This window comes from Perna viridis, chromosome 1 (genome assembly GCF_037379345.1).
Source record: "Perna viridis isolate PV_CMFRI_1.1 ecotype Kerala chromosome 1, ASM3737934v1, whole genome shotgun sequence".
Classification (NCBI taxonomy): domain Eukaryota; kingdom Metazoa; phylum Mollusca; class Bivalvia; order Mytilida; family Mytilidae; genus Perna; species Perna viridis.
Genome location: NC_142445.1, coordinates 47,970,947 through 47,991,692, shown reverse-complemented (window position 1 = coordinate 47,991,692; position 20,746 = coordinate 47,970,947). Strand labels below are relative to the sequence as shown.

The 20,746-nt window shown below is 31.0% G+C and overlaps 2 protein-coding genes across 10 annotated transcripts in view; one reads left to right on the top strand and one right to left on the bottom strand.

The window, feature by feature from the left end:
* The first annotated feature begins 566 nt into the window (after positions 1-566).
* On the top strand, positions 567-7,428 carry LOC148629093 (myosin regulatory light polypeptide 9). 4 transcript variants are annotated; one of them, XM_088543665.1, is made up of 5 exons: positions 567-680; positions 3,216-3,406; positions 3,717-3,878; positions 4,557-4,624; positions 5,452-7,428. In XM_088543665.1, the coding sequence occupies exons 2-5, from the start codon at positions 3,223-3,225 to the stop codon at positions 5,545-5,547; spliced, it is 510 nt and encodes a 169-aa protein (XP_088399791.1). In that variant the 5' UTR covers positions 567-680; positions 3,216-3,222; the 3' UTR covers positions 5,548-7,428. The 4 variants fall into 4 exon arrangements, with proteins under 4 accessions (XP_088399791.1, XP_088399800.1, XP_088399813.1 ...); XM_088543674.1 differs by lacking the exon at positions 567-680 and adding an exon at positions 781-911; XM_088543687.1 differs by lacking the exon at positions 567-680 and adding an exon at positions 819-899.
* A 3,563-nt stretch (positions 7,429-10,991) lies between these two features.
* Positions 10,992-20,746, bottom strand: part of LOC148629092 (high affinity 3',5'-cyclic-AMP phosphodiesterase 7A-like) — a 66,471-nt gene continuing 56,716 nt past the window's right edge. For all 6 annotated transcript variants that reach the window (XM_088543613.1, XM_088543621.1, XM_088543641.1 and 3 more), the window contains 6 exons: positions 20,370-20,501; positions 19,096-19,269; positions 18,391-18,456; positions 17,190-17,286; positions 16,019-16,099; positions 10,992-15,054 (listed from right to left, as the gene is read on the bottom strand). In XM_088543613.1, coding sequence (XP_088399739.1) covers positions 13,934-15,054; positions 16,019-16,099; positions 17,190-17,286; positions 18,391-18,456; positions 19,096-19,269; positions 20,370-20,501 — 1,671 coding nt within the window. In that variant the 3' untranslated portion in view covers positions 10,992-13,933. The remainder of the gene's footprint in view (positions 15,055-16,018; positions 16,100-17,189; positions 17,287-18,390; positions 18,457-19,095; positions 19,270-20,369; positions 20,502-20,746) is intronic.

Below are 20,746 nucleotides of genomic sequence, written 5' to 3'. Positions count from 1 at the left end.
TTCTCCGTCCCCCCTTTTCTATGTGCTTTTTCATATATCATATACACAATGCGTCAGAAATTCCATAAATATGAATACATATTGTTGTCTCTATAGATCGTTAATACACCTTTGATGCCGCTTACAAGTTGTCCCTTTTACACAGTTGATGTAATGTATTGTTAATATAAATAATAAGCTTAATTGAACTGGTCAAATTACACAATCAATCACATCATACAAAAAGAAAACAAACTCGCACAACCAATGACATAAAATAACCAAAATAATACTTCTTGTTCAAGTTTACACTGAGTTTACATTATTTCCGTAAATATCTAAACACTGCTGATATATAGTCATTTTTTAACTGTAGACTATCACTCTTGAAGTAGCCAATTTTCGCAAGGAAACTATCTCAATTTATTTTTATGGATGCCTATAAACTTATAGATGTACACTTCATACACCTGTACATCTAATTCAATTTAATTTCAAATCTACGATACGGTAATTACGCAAGTACATGTATGAAGCAGCTATCATTTGAGATGCCCCAAGTGTCGCCTCTCAATCTCGGAGAAAAAGACAGAGTCGTCACCGACTTTGAATTGATTTCTACTGCGTTTGCGCAATCCGTCAGAAAAATACTTCCTGTCCTTCCCAAGTTCAAGATTTTTCGAATTCCATTTCAATAACAGGTAATATGAACTAATTTGATAAAATGTATTTATAAAGCACCTTCAAGACGCATAAAGATTCCTTAAAGTATGGCCTTTTGTGCTTTTCCGTTGCAATATTCGATAACTACTGCAATATCGGTCCATTTCCGGGGTTGGGTCCGAGTGTCGCTGCACTGATTCATTAAATTGGAACTTCCTATTGACGTATTGTGCCACAAAAAAATTCAAACCTTAAAGGTACGGCCAACGGTAGGTTTTGAAACTGTCATTTTGCTCATATTTGAGTGACGTTTGCTTTAAACTACTACAGATTAGTAAGATACGGTAAAATATCTCTTGCCATCTTATTCTTTAAATTAAAAGCTGTGCTGTATACTATAATCTATTACAAAAATTTCTCTCTGTCAAAGACAAATGGGTGAAGTGATTCAAGTGAGCACAAACAAGGTAAAGTTTTTGATCATTTCTCCATCTGGATTAAGCCCAAAGTCTTGTATTAAGATTTCAGTCATTTGAAAACATGTTTGTACCAATTCTCTCTTCCAAACATCAGGGCACTTCAAGATCTTGGAGATGTAATGAGATGAAGCTTCGAATGGGCATTTGGTTAACATACTTAGAACCCCGAAAGCTAATTCAAAATCTGTTGCAGCTATCTTCTTTGTTAGTAAAAATTCTTCTTTTTAAACAATCTGTGGAGTTCGAGTTGCTCATTTGCTTTTGTTACTTTGTATCTATTATTTTAGTTACTTTATGTTCTTTGTTGTGTATGTCTGTTTTCCATGCCTAGTCTTTGCCCCATGATTACATTCTCATGATTACCGCTAGAACCTTGGTTCCCTTTATTATTCTTTGAACAGATAACAGGGTTCTCCATGACCTCTTTTTGCATAGCGCTGGGCCATGTGTTCATTTGGTGTGCGCCATGTATTCAAATTTGTGTCCCACATGGCAAATTGTACTTCCCAATTACTCTTGCTTATTAATCACTGATATCTGTCATAAATTAATACGATTGACAAGTGTGTTTATTCTAACGGTAATGCATTATTTTGATTGGTAATTTCCGGGGGGTTAATGTACCAGGGAGTGAAATGCGTGTGTAAACAAATCTCGGTTCGGTTAAAGTTGCAATTATCACTGTCGGCAAAGTCAATAAGATTCAAATAAGCTGAATGATTTTTACTGTTTTTAATGAAGAAAATCTGATAACTTTTCATTTAATAAAGTATAGAAAGTATCAATTAAATTTGAGAAAGATTGGAGAGGGGGGGGAGACAATCTTAAATTTATACAACAATGTCTTAACGATCTCTGCATTTATCTGACACACAAAAGCAATATAATTTGCTTAATTGTTTTGAAAGGGTGATGGATCGACTCCCAAATGCTCTAAAATATTTAGATTCAGATGAAAATGATGTTTGACTGTCTAAGTTCTTGTGGTTAAATTATTAAGAACTTTTTTAATGGTATCAACAAAATGACCACACCTACCAGTGATTTTAATTTTATAGAGCTGTGGACCTACATGTATGGTCAAGCCTAGGGAAGAGAAAACTTTACCTTGGTATAATTGAGTTAGGCAGTTCAGACAGAAAGATTTACCATTGTTGATTATTAATTTCTATGTTGTAGCTTGTGCTATTAAATATGTCTCATTCAACCTTATCATACTTTCTTCGGCAATTATTTTCTACATGAAAGGACAGGCACCACGATGAAAATTTGTCCAGCCTTAGAGTGAGCAATGTGTTCAATTTGATCCATGGAGAATATTCGAAGATACATGTATTTAGGATTGATAAATATGAATTTTTCCACCTTAGGATATGGACTTGGTAGTTCAGAATGGCTTATGGTCAATTTAAATTCCATCAATTGACCAATCAAATTAAAGTTTGATATCACACTGAAAATGAGAATATCTTCTCAGGGATAAATATTAGGAAATACAAGCTGGTAGTCCAGACCATATTTTTCTTTAATATTTACTATATGTTCAAACTAAATTTTCCCCAAATGTTTGGTATCCCCACTTCTGATCTCCACACTCTGCTAAATCATTTTGTACCATGTGATTGAGATGAGCAATGTCTAGCACCACAATATTGAAAAAATGCCATAGTCCAAGGATATTTTTAACTTCCATGATAAAAGTTTTGGAATTTTATGACATGACAGTAACAAGAATTTTTTGTATAAAATTTAGAGACCAGTGGTGCAGGGGCTGTCATCTGTAGTGCAAGTGTCCTTTTTAGTTTACATTTGTCTTAAAAACAACTTTTGTGAATGGTCATTTGTAGTATTTTATTTTGTAAATGAATGTGAAAACGCTCTAGAAGAAACAGATCTGATCAAAACAGGTGATATTCTGTCTCAAATATATATGTAGATTATCCAGTCTCGGCATATCTGGCTTACTGTGTTTTTTGTTATGGTAAATACAATGCAATCATTCAAAAGCAACATGTAAATGCAACAAAAGCACTTGTATGCATCTTTTAAATAGCAATGAATGACTTGACCATGTGTTTGATATCTATTTTTTAGAATCAAGATGTCCAGCAGAAAAACAAAAGGAAAGACTACCAAGAAGAGGGCGCAGCGTGCTACTTCAAATGTATTTGCTATGTTTGATCAGGCCCAAATTCAGGAATTTAAGGAAGCATTTAATATGATTGATCAGAACAGAGATGGCTTCATTGATAAAGAAGATCTTCATGATATGCTGGCATCTTTAGGTATATATGGAATGATATCTTGCTCATATTTGTTCATTTTGTGGCATGTGTTCAGTAAGAATTATGTTAAAAATTGTAGAAACAGACATCTCTGGAATAGTGGTCCATCAGATCTGGTCAGCATTTTATATTTGATCTAGTTTATTTTAATAGTTTAAATATTAATATAAATATTCATATATATGAATAGTTGAAGTTGAAATGTGTGCCTTTTTTTCTGGATAGTGTTTGAGAATTAGAAACAGTCTGTATCGAATTTGCTGGTTGATGGTATAATTCATAATAGAAATGTACGCCATTGATATTTTAGGAAAGAATCCAACAGATCAGTATTTAGAAGAAATGATGAACTGTGCACCAGGACCAATTAACTTTACCATGTTCCTCACTATGTTTGGTGAAAAGTTAAATGGCACAGACCCAGAAGATGTAATCAAGAATGCTTTCGCCTGTTTTGACCAAGATGCATCAGGTCTGTTTTGGAATATAGAGTTTAAAATGAGAAATAAGTCACGATAACTCCATTTTATCTTTGTTTTACGACAGGCTGGCATTGTTTTATCATTGCAGTTAAATAACAACGTAAATGGCCAGTAGGTGGCAAAGCAATGATCAAATAGAGTTTCCATGATTTATTTCAATTCAAATATGGCTAGTTTCTTCATGTTTTTGAATAAACACAGCCTATGTGTTGCAGGAAATGTTGTCATGTGATATCACTTTTTGACCATCTACTAAAACTATTTTTAAGAATTGTTTTTGGTCTTTTCTTTGAGAAAGTACTTGTATAATTTTAACAAGGTAATTAGAAAAGTTTGAATGATATTTTATCATTGACTTGCAGCAAATTTTCATGACATTTTCTGTTGGATGTATATCAAATTACTAGAATTTAGTGTAGACTTGCAGAAATTTTTCAAGACAATGTCTTTTGGTCTACCACTAATTTCAAACATTTGAGTTGTGTGTCAGAAATCAATTTGTTCTTTATCAGAATGAGTAGTGACTTGTGATTGTTTTAATTTCTTCTAGGTGTATTGTACTATTATAATACCCAGTGTAAATATTGAAACATCTTAATATTAAAATTATGTTCCTTTCTGCATGTTTTGAACTATAACAGAATATTTGTTTTTTTTTCTCATTCTAGGCTACATAAATGAAGATAGATTAAGAGATTTGTTAACAACTATGGGAGATAGATTTACAGATGATGAAGTTAGTTGTTGTTTAGTACTTCATAAGTAGTACATTTGAAGGAAAAATGATTGAATAGTCATATAGTATATACTAATACCAGACAAGAATTAGTCATTTCTTAATTTATTTTCCAATCTGAATGCTTAAATCACTTATGGAGTTTCTGGGTTGGGGTATCACCAAGCTTGCAGTTTTTCTAGTTTACAATAAGAATTGTGAAAAATATCTCTGTGATAGTAATCAGAATAAGCAGTCTTAGGTACCAGTCTATATGGAATTCAGACACTGCCAATGGTAAAGTGATTCATTATGTAGAAAAATCCAGTGAACAAACAATGATTTTTCAGTCTATATATACTGTTTTTACATATCAATAATCATTTCTGTATTCAGATCTGCACTTATGAGAAAATCTTATTTTCATCTCCAACTAAAATAGACCAAATGGAAACACATCAAGAATGATACCTCTTGTAAAGTGCCAATTTCATGTACAATCTATATGATTTTTATCTCAAAAGCGCAACAACCAAATGAAAAATTAAGACTTAGTTATGTGATCAGCAACTGATCAGAAATAAAACTGAATTCCATGGGTTTTTGACATTTATGAATCACCTTCTGTCTGAAAGACTGCTACTTAAATAGTAATCATCAATTTTATAGAACTAACATTAACTCTGTTTGTTGATTATTAACTGTAGAGAGCTTTCAAATGATTTTATTGTACATGTTTTTTGTTTGATAAATTTGGTAGTTATATATACATAAGTTCTTGAAATGTAGAATTACTTTGATGCATGATATTATTTATGAACTATATTTACATTTCTGTTTCTTTTAAGGTGGATGAAATGTTTAGAGAGGCACCTATAAAGAAAGGAAACTTTGACTATTTAGAATTTACCAGAATACTGAAACATGGCAAGAAAGATGAATGAGAAGAAATGATCTGTGATCTTTTTTATCAAGCATTAGTGGCAAGCTTAATGATATTGTAAATATGAAGCCAGTTTACTATCTATTCTAGAAATAGTCATATAAAGGCAAGTTGCTGACCATGAAAACCAGTCAGAACAGGGTTTAAGCTCACAGTGTTAATTTCATAATTGGTGGATTGTGTCGGAGGAGTCTAGAGTAATTGTCTACGTGTACTTGTATAACTTTAATAATCAGTTTTGGATTACTGTAAAAGATCAATCATTTTCTCAGCCATAACAGTACTACTTGACAAAAAATAAACTTGGTGGTTAAACTTGTTTTATTTTGTTTCCTGTATTAAGTAGTTTAAAATTAGATTTTCAGCAGGGATTGAATTTCAGAATTTTTTCCACTAGCTAAATTTAGTAAGTACTGAAAATTATCACTCACTAAGTTTATTGGGTTATTTCAGGACTTTACTTATATGGCATATAGAATTCCACTCGCAAAGTTTAGATAGTGGAAATAATTTCTACTAGCGAAATTGAATTTCAACTTGCATTTAACAAGTATTTCCCCTTTAAATTCGATCACTTATTCGGTGAAAATGATATGAATTTACATTCCAATAGTCAGTGGTAACTGGTTGTGAACATCAATTTTCTTTATTTTTTAGTGCATTCATATGTTTCCTAATGTTTTTATTCTTATTTTGTTCATAACTTTTATATGAAAATAAGTTACTGTTCTGTGAGACCAATTTTTTATTGTTACTTGAATAGATCACTTTAAGACTTGTACAGATGCATAATTAAAAAATGAATATAAGACAGTATGTTTGCCACTTGTATATTTGATCCTAATTATATCATTATATCTGTTATTTAGTATATCATACAACATACATAGATAACTGTAATTTAATTATAATAAGAATTAATTGCCGCTATTTTTATGAGGACTATTGCTAGATTAGATAAAACAAATATTTATGCATTTACTGGCCATTTAGGGTCAGCCTTACTAGTTCATTTTATGTATTTCGGTGTAGTATTTGTCGGTACTGGTCTCCTCTGTGTCTCATGCTGCTTTTTATATATTCATAAGTCTACAACATTGTAAATCTTCAATTGAAGGTATTTGCATTTCTCAAAGTTTTGCAGGGAAATTATATCTCAAGTTTGTACATACTGTACCCCTCTGGAAATGGAATTCGAAAAGTTTTAGTATAAGTTGACCTAAGTTGGTACATGGTGCTTATCATATCCATTAGCATTACATGTATCTGTAATGGGAAATATTTTTTAAGACCTTGAATCAAGCATTTTCTTTGTAGTATTATTATAATACCTTTAAAGTAGTTATATGAAGTAGTAATAGTTTTAATTTTCTTGCAATATTGTACCCTACAGGCAATGATAATCAAAAATAAAAACAATAATTCACATATACACAAATATTAAGATGATTACGCTTTTGATCTCTTTGAAAAAAATGAAATATCTTTCATTTAAATTGTTTATACATGGTAAGATAAGTATGCAAATATATTTGAGTTTTGAATGTGTTATTTTATGACTTGATATATTTCCTACTAAAATCACTTTTTTATTTTTATTCTTATCATAGAAGTTTTATCACATTCCAGTTAAACAAAATAAGTTTGATAGTTTCCATCATTTTAGTGCTGTGTTAAAAATCCTTGTTGAAAAGTGCTGGAAGTTTTTTTTCAGTTGGGGTTGATGACTAATTTAATTAATTTGTTCTCTTCAATTTGTTGTTTTGTTAACTTCAATGTTAAGTTTTCAGATTCATTCCATTAACTTGCTTTGGGACCATGGCTGTAAACATTTTGTACATCATTTGTTAACATTTATACTGCAATTAAATATTTTTACACACATGAGTGTCATATCTATGTTCATTTTAATTTTCTTTTTTCAGTTACCCTAACTCCATTTACAAGAGTCCAGAATTACACTGCATTCACCATGCTTGGACTCATTTTTATGCTTCTAATGGACAATAAAAACAATAATTCACATATACACATATACACTTCTTGCTTTACAAATCTTGACCTAGTATAATTGGTTACACTTCTAGTATAATTTGTATATAGCCTTGGCATTATGAGTTGCTTTCTTGTATGATCAGTTTGATAAACTACCTCTATCTGTTTGATGGGTTGAAGGTATATGTTAAAAATCATGCTCTGCAGAGTGCAGCATAGTACAACTGTTGAGGCAAGTATGGACTCAACATTCAAACTTGATACAGCTCTGAATTTTGATTGTGATAAAATGTTTGACAAAATTCTGATCTTAAACAAGAGGTAAAAACTACTTAGATATTTACCTAATAAGACCCAAGGCTAGGATTGATTTTGATGATTGTAATTCAAACCATTTTGGAATTAGGCACCAGAAACAATCATTTTCCTGATGTCCGGGCAATAGATGTAGTATTAGTGTATTTATATCTCTTTGATATTGTACCAACAAGAGAAAAACTGTGCTTGAATTTTGGGGTTGTGACGGCCATGTTTTAGGAATGTGGGAAAAGGGTCCATAAACATTTTCCTGATCTCAAGACAACAAGTTGAGTGAAAGTGTATGAACCTCTTTGAAATTACACTTTACAATTGTACAGATGGGCTACAGATATGTCATAACACTATACTTGTAAATAATTTGAAGTAACATTGTCTTTGGAAATTGCTGATATTTATTCTAGTATCACAGCAGTAGCCTGAGATAAAAATTATCAGGCAGTAAGAACAATAGAAAAACAATAAAACGATGAATGATATGATTAAGATATACTAATAGACATACTGTTTAAATTTAACATGAAGACTTAATTAATCAGTACTTAAATAATGTTAGTATTCTGTGATTTACTAGAAATAAGGAATGGAAGGTGGACAATTCATGTAGGAAACCATTTTAATCAATCTTTCTTTTAGTGGAGGAAGTATTTTTATACGGCAGCAGACAATTTTTTCAGCCATTTAAGGTTATCACCCTGTTGTTGTCGTTCAGATCTGTGAACTTTATTAATGAAAACTTGAATAAAACTTATTCAATCTTTTTGAAATTTTAACACAATGTTCCTAGGGATAGATGGAGAGTCCTATATTTTTTGGAGGTTTTTGCCCACTTCTTTTAGAAATGAGGGGGAACATAGGTGCTATCATTAGAATGATAAAAAGAGCTTATTGTTGATCAGATTTTTATTTTTTAGTTGTCAATCTGTTCCTTTTGAAATTCTGTTCTGAAAATTTTTTTTCAGCTTAGGCTTATCTTTGACTGTTTTGGAGTGAAAGGGGTACTAAACTTTTTTATTTTAGATCCGATTTTGAAATTGTTTATTGATTTCTTTATGAAAATTTCTGCCTGCATTTTTGATAAGATTATAGATATCTTCTGTTTTTGAGTTATAAGAGGTCAAAGGGGCCACACCCCCAAAAATTGACTTTTTAAAAAATTTTGGTCAAATTTCAACATTTTGTTATATTTCAAGTTATGTGCTATATTTTTTTTAAAAAATTTGGTCAAATTTCAACATTTTGTTATATTTCAAGTTATGTGCTATATTGTGTCCAAACTAGTTTTTGTGTCCATAATGAACTGTAAGTCCCTATGCTTGAATGTTTCAAAAACTAATATTGTGTCAACACTTGCCCCAACCTTTCAGGCTTCAACCACAACGATTATATTATGCTGCTCTAAGCAACACTTTTTGTTCCATCTGTCACATTCCAGTGGCTGTTTAAGAAACTTAAAAAGAAGGTCTGATGACTGGCTTCATAGGGATGTGTGTGCTGTAGTGATTTTATGTGTTTTCTATATTGATAAAACCAAACTATGCTCAGCCCCTTGGATCTAACAATGTATACAAAAACTAAAGAAAACCTAAGCACAGTAATTTTTTATTTAAGTATGTATGCTGCCTTTCATTTTATTTAGAGTTCTGGGCAGCTTGCTTGGATTAAATGTAGGTATGCATGTTCTTACAGATTTCTGTGTCACCTGTTTCTGGTAGATGATGAATGTTCTTGACTTAATTCTGGACAATCAACTGGACTTTGACATCACCTTTTTCATTCTGAACATGAATCTCTTTTTTTTTGGAAAATTAAAATAAATGTATAATAGAGTGTTCAAAAAGCACAGCTTGATATGACCACAGATGTTAAACCTTGAAAAGTCTTGGCATGTATTGACACACCATTCAATCTTGACACAGCTCTGAATTTTGATGGCGATTAGACATCTTATGTAAGATTTTTACCAGAATCTAAGTGGTCCTTTTTGGTCGTTAATTTCTAAATTGTTCCAGTAACGACCTCCAAATCCATCCCAACCTTTTCTTTTGGTACAATTTTCAAAATATCTATTCCTCTATATGCAAGTTGTCATCCAGATATCAGAATGCTTGTTTCCTGTCTTTTTATGGCCACTAATTCTTACTAAGTTCAATTTACAACATCAAAATCAATCATAGTTTTCCTTAAGGGTAAGGCACCATGAAGTTCAATTTAAGATTCATTCCCTTTAATTGTTCAGACATTAGGAATATGTTTGTTTCTGGTCTCTTCTTTGTCCCTAATTCCTAGATGGTTTTAACCCCCATATCAATACCTGCCTTATGTGGTATGGAATATTATGGAACTCGATCAGACATCCATATATTTTTACTGGAGTTACCAAGTTAAATTTTATGAAATCCTTGTTTTTGGTCAGCTTTTTTGGCCCCTATTTTAAAATGGTTATGGCCACAACTCCCAAAAACATTCTTCATTTTGTGTTTTGGATTTTATAAAAATCAACCAACAAATATTTAACGAAATCCAAATGTCTATAAAAGAACGACACTGGCTACAGCAGCTCAATACAACCACAATTTTTCTGGTCTTATAAGAATGTATCCATTTATCTTTTTTAAGTTAGTAGAACCCTGCAATTAAATAAAAGGATAAACTAGCACTTACTGTGAAAGTACCGGTACTTTTATTCTGGTTGGCAATTTTCATGGTTTAGGGGAAAATGATCAGATCGTGGATTCTTGAATTTGTTATTTTGACAAGTCTATCATACAAATGAATGGAAAATTTCCTTTTTGTTGGGAACTAAATTTTGTGGTTTACTACACCCACAAAATCCATGAAAATTGGTACCCAACAAACAATGATACTCTCACAGTATATAACAACATGATTTTAATGAGGAAATATCTTCAACTTATTAAGTGGCGTCTATCTTGTCCAATTAATTTTGGTTTCCTTTTGTTGTTGTTTTGGTTTTTTTTCTTGCCCATTTTTCTCCTGATTTGTATTTTTGGCAATTGTTTTGCTATTAATTTTGATAAATGTGAATTTTATATTATTTCTTAACAGTAATGTGTATATTGACCATGTTGTAATCCATGTCTTGTTTGACTGATATGAAAACAAACAAGATTTAAGATAATAAATATATTTCTTATCAACAAATAGGAAAAGTTACTAAAATTATATAATTATGGTCCTTAGACCACCAGCTGAATAAAAACTCATATTGAGCAGTTCTATATTGTTTTCCAGTCATGAACAAAATTTCTAAGCTACACAAAGTCCTTGGACATAGTCAACTGTGAAAGCACTTATTCAGGTGGGAATTAATCTGACATCACAAAATATACCGATATAAAATAATAACTACTGATACTGATGAAATCTTATGCAAGAGCCAATTTGGCATGTAATCTGTTATTTTATTGTTTCAAATTGTAAAAAAAATAATACCTCAAAAAAAAAAAGCATTTTTGATTTTGGTAAATCATGCACATACTGGCAATTCTGAAAATGAATTACCAACTAGTGTTTCATTGCCTAAACAATTGTTTTGAAAAAAAATCTTAGTTCATGAAGACAACAACCCAATAAAAAAAGAATACATCAACTAATTTGTGTGTGTGTTTGTTATTACAAAGTAACCAAACAAAACTTATAAAAATCTTATTGACCCCTGTGAATTCTGTCATAAATTATAATAAAATAAACTTAAAAGTATAAGATAATGAATTAGATTAGGTGTTGATAAATGAAATAACTTGTGACATATGTTATTGAAAAGTGTACAGAACTCTTAAGCAACCTAATTCTACATGTATGACTCCAACATATACCCTTAAAGAATCACTGGTCAATTTTAATTGAATTTCGTATTGCATTTTCAAAATAAACAATATATTTATTGACATATATATATCAGAGAAATTAATGAAAATTATCTTTTGATTGCACTGAAGGGTGAAATATCTCCCAAAGATCAAAAATACAATACAATGAACTACTGCATACATGTACATATACAATATTTTCAGGATCCTTAAAGTTAACCAAAATCAAAAGCACTGATATTTTTCACCAGACATTCATACTAGAGTGTGTCTGATATCTATGATTTATCTTTTCATGACCTATGAGTTTAGTATTACCGAGGTTGGGACCTTACATCATGTCAAGAGGACATTACTTTTTCACTTAAATGAGTCTTTGGCTTTAAAGAGCAGTCTTTGCAAGAATCATGCAAATTCTGTTAAATGTGATACACCCCAAAAAAGGCTATACTTTTTTATTTTTCTTATTGAGTTGTTTTTTAGGTCTATATGATAAAATGTATAATTATTCACTCCAATCTATCTGCTCTTAGGTGTTAATTCACACTGCAAATTCAACAGTTTCTATCATATTTTAGTGTCATTTACAGAGTTATCTCCCTTAATTTTGAATTCCACAGAACATTCTATATAATTTTTATCTCCTATGAACAGGGTTTAAATGAAAAAGCCTTATGTTAATTTCTGCTTACTATAACATTTTAAGCAAAATATAAAAAATAAAAACATGTAGGATTTCCAACAATGAATCACATTTTGCACGATTCTTATCTGGAGTGCTACATAAACACATTTCCATTGATCCTGAACTTTTAATTTGAATCCTATCCTTATTGGACCTTTCCAAAAAAAAAAGAATAAGAAAAAAAACATGATCTGGTATTTCTTATTCCTGAAAATGTCAAAATATATGTACTATAAATAAAACTTTTTTTTCACATAACAATGAAATTGATTAAACTATTTCAGGCCTAATACAGGCCCAGAGTAGCTTTACCTTCTCTAAAAGTCACTGAAAACACCACACCTTAATGTTTATAATATTGAAGTTAAGAATTGACATAGAATATACCACAAATTTTATGGAGTGACTAGATTTTTCTAATATTTGCACTAAGCATGTTAAAAATATATTAAAAGCTACATGAAAAATAAAAATCTACGGTACAAAAATATGAAAATATCATCATATATCTTGAAGTTGAAAAATAACGAAATGTGAACTTTACCATAATGGAGAAATTCTTAACAATAATTTCAGTGATTATCATAAAGGTGATGTGCTTTGAATATTGCACTGCTGTAAAGATCATGACAATACAATGTATGTTATTTCAATACATGTACATGTATTTAACTGAACAGAAGTACCTGTAGCTGACTTTTTTCTTACATCTGAACAAGGAAATAAAATGGGTTTACATTGGTGAAAAAATAAAAATAGCAATACATTGTACTGTATTGTATTCATTATCAAGTACCGGTATAAGAAACAGTTTTATTCAGTGTTCTAGGATTCTAATTTCCCGTCATCCAGGGCAAGTGCAATTTTGGTGTGGGAAAGTTGTTTATAATGCTCCAGTTTCCTTTGGTAAGTAGAAAAAATGAATTTCTGTAAGATAAGTTCTGAGAGCAGACTTAAATTGTGGAAACACTTATTTTCATATAGAGTTTAGCAGTTGAAACCTAGGGTTTCAAAATATCCTAGAAAACTGTTAGTAAACAGAAGCATATAAAGAAAATCAATGCCAATGATCAAGCCCACAACTAAATGTTAACAGAATATCACTTTTATGTAATATCATAGTAAAGCTATAAGTATTCTTTGGTTCCCTATAGATCCCAACGTTTACATAGAAATTCACCATAATTCTTACTACCAACTCATAGACAGTGAAACCAGTCTAAACCAAACCCTGAATAAACTGGAAACCTATCTATTACCTGAAAACCCGTCAAACCCTGTCAAAACCAGACACTTTTTAAAGTCTTTTCATATCAGTTAAAATATATTTTTGAACCTTGCTAAACCAAACACCTGTCTAAACCAAAAAAGTTTTGAAATACAGTTTTCACTGTATATGAGTATGACCTCTCTAAAGTTGGAGGTCCATCCTCACGTAATTAAACTACTATGTAATTTAAAGCTCTACCAAAGAATGAACTGGGTATATTTTGTCCAAGGACTTTTTTCTCCTGAGTTACATAAATATGATTCTAGGATTCAGCATGAGGTTAACTTTACTGGGAAAGACTAGTGGGTGATACAGTATTTGGAACTGTAATATCTGGTGGAATCAGTCCACTATCAAAATCTGTGGACTCAACATGTGGCATTTTATCTATTGATGAGTTACCCTTAACATTTAAATCATGTATATTGTTCAACCCTTCATGTAAAGCGTTCACAACCCTCCCATGTTCCAGGCTGTTCACACAGTTGAAAGACTGATGAGATTGAGTTGTTTCTCTTCCTATAAATCTACTTGGAACAGAAAATTGTGTCATGTTGACCAATGCTTCCTTTGGGAATGTGTGAACATCTTCTGTCCCTGAATCTGATTCACCCGAGTCATCATGATCACTTTCATCATCCTCTGACTGAGGTAAATTTTGAGGCTGTGATTTCCTTCGTTTAGACATGAACCTAATGCTCCCATGACTTGATGGCTGAGGTGATACATATAATCCACTAGCTAACTTACTAGCTTCAAAACTGGGACTTAGATTAGAAATTTTGGGTCGTGTCAGCAGCTCTTCCATGGATGTACTTTTCTTTTTAAGTGTCACTCTTTCACTAGCTAATGCTGATAATTTATCTGTGAGGCGTTCTAATGAGGTAGCATGAAGAATCATAGCGGTGGGCAAGCTACGCCTCCGCAAGTATTGAGTCAATGGCATATTGTCTTTGCGAACTGTAACACTAGTCATTTCCTTTTGTACACAATATGGTGGCATGCTATGACGTCTCTGTTCCAACAGCAAAGCATCAGGCTCTTCTCTAACTGGAGACAAACTTCGTATACTTCCCCTACGACTACTATTATACGATAAATCTTCTTGATCCTCTAATAAATGTGCAAAAGTTAAAGGAAGTCTGCCATCTTCCACTTTATCATCTTCTTCATCAGTGACATGCACTGATATGGATTCACAAGTGTCATCGTTATCAGATTTCTCTGTCTGTTCACTTACATCTTCCTCTGCATTTTCCTTTTCCTTTTCTTTGCTCTCCTCAACTAGAATCATTTCCCACTGCTCTAGATTGAGTTTAATATTGCTGATCATTTTTTCACTTAGAGGTGATGGCAAAAATCTGTGCCATTCTTGGAACAGAGGACTTACTACAAACTTTATGAAGCCTAAAATAGAACAAAATCAAACATTAAAAATGAGTGAAAACATACTGAAATTTAGGGTTTCTTTATCTAAACTACTCCTATGAGTTTTTCGGGACTGCACCGATAGATATCAACATTTCAACAAATACTTAAAGCAAATTTTATTCTGTAAAAGTTAAAATATCAGCTAAGGAAAATTTTCAGTAACCAACATATTTTTCAAGAAGTAATGGAATTATTTGCCACTCCCCCCCCCCCCCCAAAAAAAAAAAAATTATGTTGAATCTATTTCTTTTACCATGACAACTCACAAATACTACATAACTACTTGTATACAAACTTTCTTATACATAAACCTTTTAACAAACTGACAATTTACAGACAAAAACATTTTCTTATTTCTTAAAACATTTTGTTTACATTTCAATGCATTAATATATACAGAATAATGGTATTTAACAGTTTAAGTCATTAAAGTTGTATATGTTTTACTTGAAACCTCAATAAAATTATCCCATTGGATATTTCTTATGCATACATTCAAGTTAAAGGTCAAATCAAAATATCACTACATTTTGTATTTGATATTTTCCATTTAAACAATGTATGTCTGACAGCCATATTGGTCACATTACATGCTTAGTGTTTTGATTACAACTGACATTGCATGGCTGATGTCATCTGTTTATATTTACATTTCTATGGCAAAATTGTATGAATCAGAGTCAATATTCTTTGGTCATCTAACAGGTATATGCCTAATTCTGTTCAATTTATAAAATGAAAAAACAAAACGAAACAAAAAAAAAAAAAAGATTGCTATACATACTAATATTACTTCAAAGTGTTCCATGAAACATGATATAACATGCACTGAGCTGCCATAATTGTACAGTATCTAAAGTTTCTTTCCTTTTGTCACTATTGAGCACAATTAAATTTTAATGGATAGAAAATCCATCTTGAATGTGAAGTTAATACATACCAGCTTGTATTTTAGCCACTGTGGTAACAGTTCTATTACACAGTGGAGTTACAGGTATTTGCAACTGACGTTCATAATCACCTAAAATCAAAAACAAATTGTTATCAGTTTCCCTACATCAATTTCAAAACATGGCATGACATGTTCGCTTTGTAAACAAAGGAGGTCTCTTAATAGCTTAAACCCCTGTTTGCACTTGCACAATCATTGTAATGAACAGCTCACTTTTCGTTGTATTCATCAATTGTAATCATTTACTAAAAACAAAAGCAAATACAGTCAATAACACTTGCCTCTATTCTATTATGATCTTAGCGTACTACATAAGAAATATCGATGTTTTGGTCTAACTGATAGCTGTATGATGCAGGTAAAATATTGGTTTCGGCCACAGATTTCAGCTAAGCATTGAAGGACATGATTATGTTAGTAAATCAACATTGAAATGTCATTCACAAAGAATGAAATGTGTTTCAGAGGATTTGTAGATATTTTGTTAGACAAACCTTAGCAACCTAGCGTGGCATTACCACCATTAACAAAAGACCTAAATCTATGTAACACAATGTGGTGTTGTGGGAAGATTTTGATGGTTTGTTTACATGAAAATAAGGTTTCTAATCATAAATGTTATTTCTCATTATAATTACATACATGTATTTAAAATATTACTGTTGAAACAGTTGAAATAATTGTACTTTATTGTAAATAATGATATGGAGAAGTAATTGGAAGGATCAAATATTCTTTTTCCTAAGGAGGAACCTCACTAACAAAAATGACTTCTTTATCCTGTTAGAAAAGAAATAATTTCTGGATGCTTGGCTTTATGCTCATTTTAACATAGGTAGGCACTATATTTGTCAAGATGTTACACCCCACTGATGCTCTGTGAAAAATAATGACAAATATAATGCCTATCCATTTTAAAATAAGCATAAAGCCAGGCATCGATAAATACTACTTCATGAAAATCAAAATTTGGGCTGTATTTTTTATTAAAATGATCCATGAATCCTGAGTTTTGTGATTTTGACATAAGTACTATGGAGAGAAACATATTCCGTAGAGTTTGATTTGCAGCCAAAATTCATAGACACCATGGAGATTCACCTCTGTAATAGTGATGGAACTTCAAAGACATCCATAATTGTAATCAGAACTCTCATACCTTGTCTGAAGAACTCATCACAGACTCGTTCACTCCATAGTTTGCTGACTGGCCAATCTCTGCAGGGATTACATATATCTGCACACTTTAAACCTATCTGAAATGTTATTATTAACTAGAAAATAAAAGAATAAGTCTTCCTCTAAAACTGTGAAGATCAATGTGAGTGTCTCCACTGTATATCAACCTTCATTACTGATAACCATTATTAGATACAGTTCAATTTTTTTTAATTTAATCTTTTGTTTTCTGGCCACTTTTTGTTGCTGTAAGTATTTGCATAATTTGTTCCATGTCTAAATCTTTGTTTTTCGGTGTCTGACTTTTAATTCTAAACATGAAGATGTAGCACACAAGTAAACAAATTCTTTGAACTATATCAGAGGTCAAGACTGTCTTCAAGAAATCAAAGACCAAAGAAAAAATAATGGATCCTATAGAATATAAAAATGATGATTAGATATTAGTGAAAGTTGACATCACTCTGCATATTGTTTTCCACAAGGCATGTTACAATAGATTGTACAAAAAACATTTTAGGGTAGATCATACCTAATACTTCTAGTATATAAATTTCCTACTTTTTCTCAAAGATTACCGTGAATGAGCATACTTTAGAATTTTAATGTAAAAAACATTGGTCACCAAACTTGATTTTGAGATAATTGAGCCTTAAAAAAGGCAATATCTTACTATATTTTATATGGATTCTGTAGGTAATTTTCAACATTTCACAAACTTCTAAAAAAACAGGTAGATAAAATTTCCTATAACTTTATATAAAGAATGCTTAACTAACATTCTTTCATATTTTAAAAAGAAAATTGGGGGTCACCAAACTCTTTTTCTTGCAATATTAACCAATTATAACCCCTTGAAAGAGACTTTAAAAAAGAAAGTTTTTAACTTTACTATTGTAATTTTTATGTGATAAAAAATCATTTGAAATAATTTAAATAAATTAATTTTGCGTCATTTCAAACATTTTTAGTTAACAGAAAATATATATGTCTGTATGATTTTGCAAAATGACATAGAAAAAATGCTCTGTATAATAGGTATTATCCACCTCAAGTTATATGTTGGTCTGAGTAAACATTTGTCAATATGATATAATAGATGCCATTAATTAGAACATTTTTGTGAAGAGATCACCCTCCTACCACTTAATTATTGATCATGCATTCATTTAATAATTTACCTGTAACATAAAATGTCTGTGTTCAAAGATATTTTTGTAATCCAAATTACCATCATCTAAATATTTCTGAAAAAAAAATTATATAAAAAGTTTGAAAAATTAAAAATCCTTGGAAAACCAACGATTTCTCACAAGTTCTCAATTGTACTTGTATAAAAAAATCACAGAATACTGGAATAATGTATATAACCATACTACAATATGATGCATTACCTCCCCTACTATACTAACCATAAAAAAACTATTTATCATACAGAGTAACCCATCCTGTTAATGAAAAGAAATATTGTCCCTAGTTACTATATTAGAGTTTAACATGGGGCAGGAAAAATGTCAGCAACATGATTCATAGTCAATGGGGAAGATGATCTTCATATCAACTCACAGTAAACCAAATAAATTCTGTGAAAATTTCAGTTAATTCCATTCCGCAGTGTAGATGGAGGAACAGAAAAGAGACGAGTACCCCTCTGCTAAATTGGAGGAAGTGTAGATGGAAGGTCCACCCATTCACTAATATACCCCCACTTGCAAGTGGGAGTATGATGAAGAGTCATTAATGTTGGTGTACTGCCCCCTGGCTTATATCATAATCATCCTTGTTTTTTTTTAATATTTTTTGTTCTTGACTTTGCTATTGGCTGTTTGAATGTGCTGGTGTTCTATTTCAATACTTTCCATATGGCATTCATATTTATTTCTTACCTTAAATTTATTAAGAAATTCCTGTTGCCTAGTAATATCTGTGGCTAATATCAATGATCTTAACTGCCATTCCAACTGCTCCCACAATTCTTTGTTAAAATGATTGAAGACACCGGATTGTTGAAGCAATGCTATTAATGACCTCCAATGATGATTTTCTAAAACTGATGTATTCTGAAAACATAAAATGACATCATCAGTAATTTTCCCATCACTTCCAAAACATAATTAAATTATTTTCTTATTAACAGCTACTTTTTTATCAGGAATAAATGCATAACAACAGAGCATGAAACACTAGAACAAATCTGAAAGAATTGAGTATGGGTATTGAGAGGGAGTCACAAAAATGCTTATCACCTAAAAACATAAAAAGCAAAAGAAGGTTGTTCATTTACAATCAAAATTTAACCTAAGTAATAGATATATATGTTATAATTCATTTTCTATGTGCCAAATATTGTAAAATTTTGCAAATGAAAAGTTAAAACCTAGAAGAAGGCATATTTAAAAATGTTCCTGTATATTTCTGTAAACTGTTAAAGGCCCTCAATAATGCTCTTAAAACTTGTCTATATATCTTTCATCAAGACAAAAGTTTAATCAAGAGTAAAATGTGTGAAGTTATATTTTTTTATTAAAGACTGGCAATGTTTTACTATTTCCAGAATATTGAATATAAGTTGAAATAGCTGTTTTGTTTGTTTAACAAAAATATCACAGTAATTTGTTACCGACATCATCTGACATTATTGGTCGGTAGGGATATCCATTTAAAAAGATCCTATCTCCAATTAAATCAACAAAAAGCATTCATGGAAACTTTATAACAAATCAGACAATTAATTCATCATAAACAAAAATATGATAGCTTGCTCACTCTATCTATATATATAAGAACCACTGTTTAAATCTATGCAAGCTATCATATTTTGGTTTATTATGACTACCATAAAATTGTCCAATTTGTATATATTTAATTATATATAATTAAAGTTTCTTATAATGAGGTAAATAAACACAAACTCTAAATTTATGGGAAATCAAACATTATGTTTTTGTGTTTAATCCATGTGTTTTGTAGGTTTGTAATTTGCACACTGAAATTTTTTCTATTGTTTCACGATATGTATATATAAGTGGACAGAGTTGTGTGCTCTTGTTCAATGTAAGAATTTCATCACTATCATAGCATATGCTTTATAATTAATAATCACATCATTATAGCTTTCTGCCTCTGTTGCACTTCCATTTTCAACATATCATTTTAATACCTTGTAGAGAGCAGCTAAATGATTGGCTGTGGCTATAAGAAAAGTTTGGTTGACCCCAGGGTGATCAAGGTCATGACCCATGGCAGCTAATAATGATGTCATGATTTCAAATGGCGGAATGGAATCCTGTAGCTGAAATAAAGAATTTATTGAATAATAATAACTATGTTATATGTGAAAAAGAGTAATACAGGTTAATTTGTACAAAGTAATTTTTCATGCTGGTGTAATATAAACCAAAACTTTATGCATACCTGTAAACCTTTGGAACAGTTCATGTGGGAGATTCTCCCATTTTGGCAATGTCAGAGATTTTCATGCAAAAGAAGATTTTTAAAAATCATTTAGTATTTTTCACAGAAAATATAGTCATTTTA

Bases quoted from the DNA above. Each gene is read 5' to 3' on its own strand.
- LOC148629093 (XM_088543665.1), top strand. From the start codon at position 3,223: ATGTCCAGCAGAAAAACAAAAGGAAAGACTACCAAGAAGAGGGCGCAG. The intron at 3,879-4,556 runs GTCTGTTTTGGA...TTCTCATTCTAG, and splicing joins TTTTGACCAAGATGCATCAG to GCTACATAAATGAAGATAGA. The intron at 4,625-5,451 runs GTTAGTTGTTGT...GTTTCTTTTAAG, and splicing joins ATAGATTTACAGATGATGAA to GTGGATGAAATGTTTAGAGA.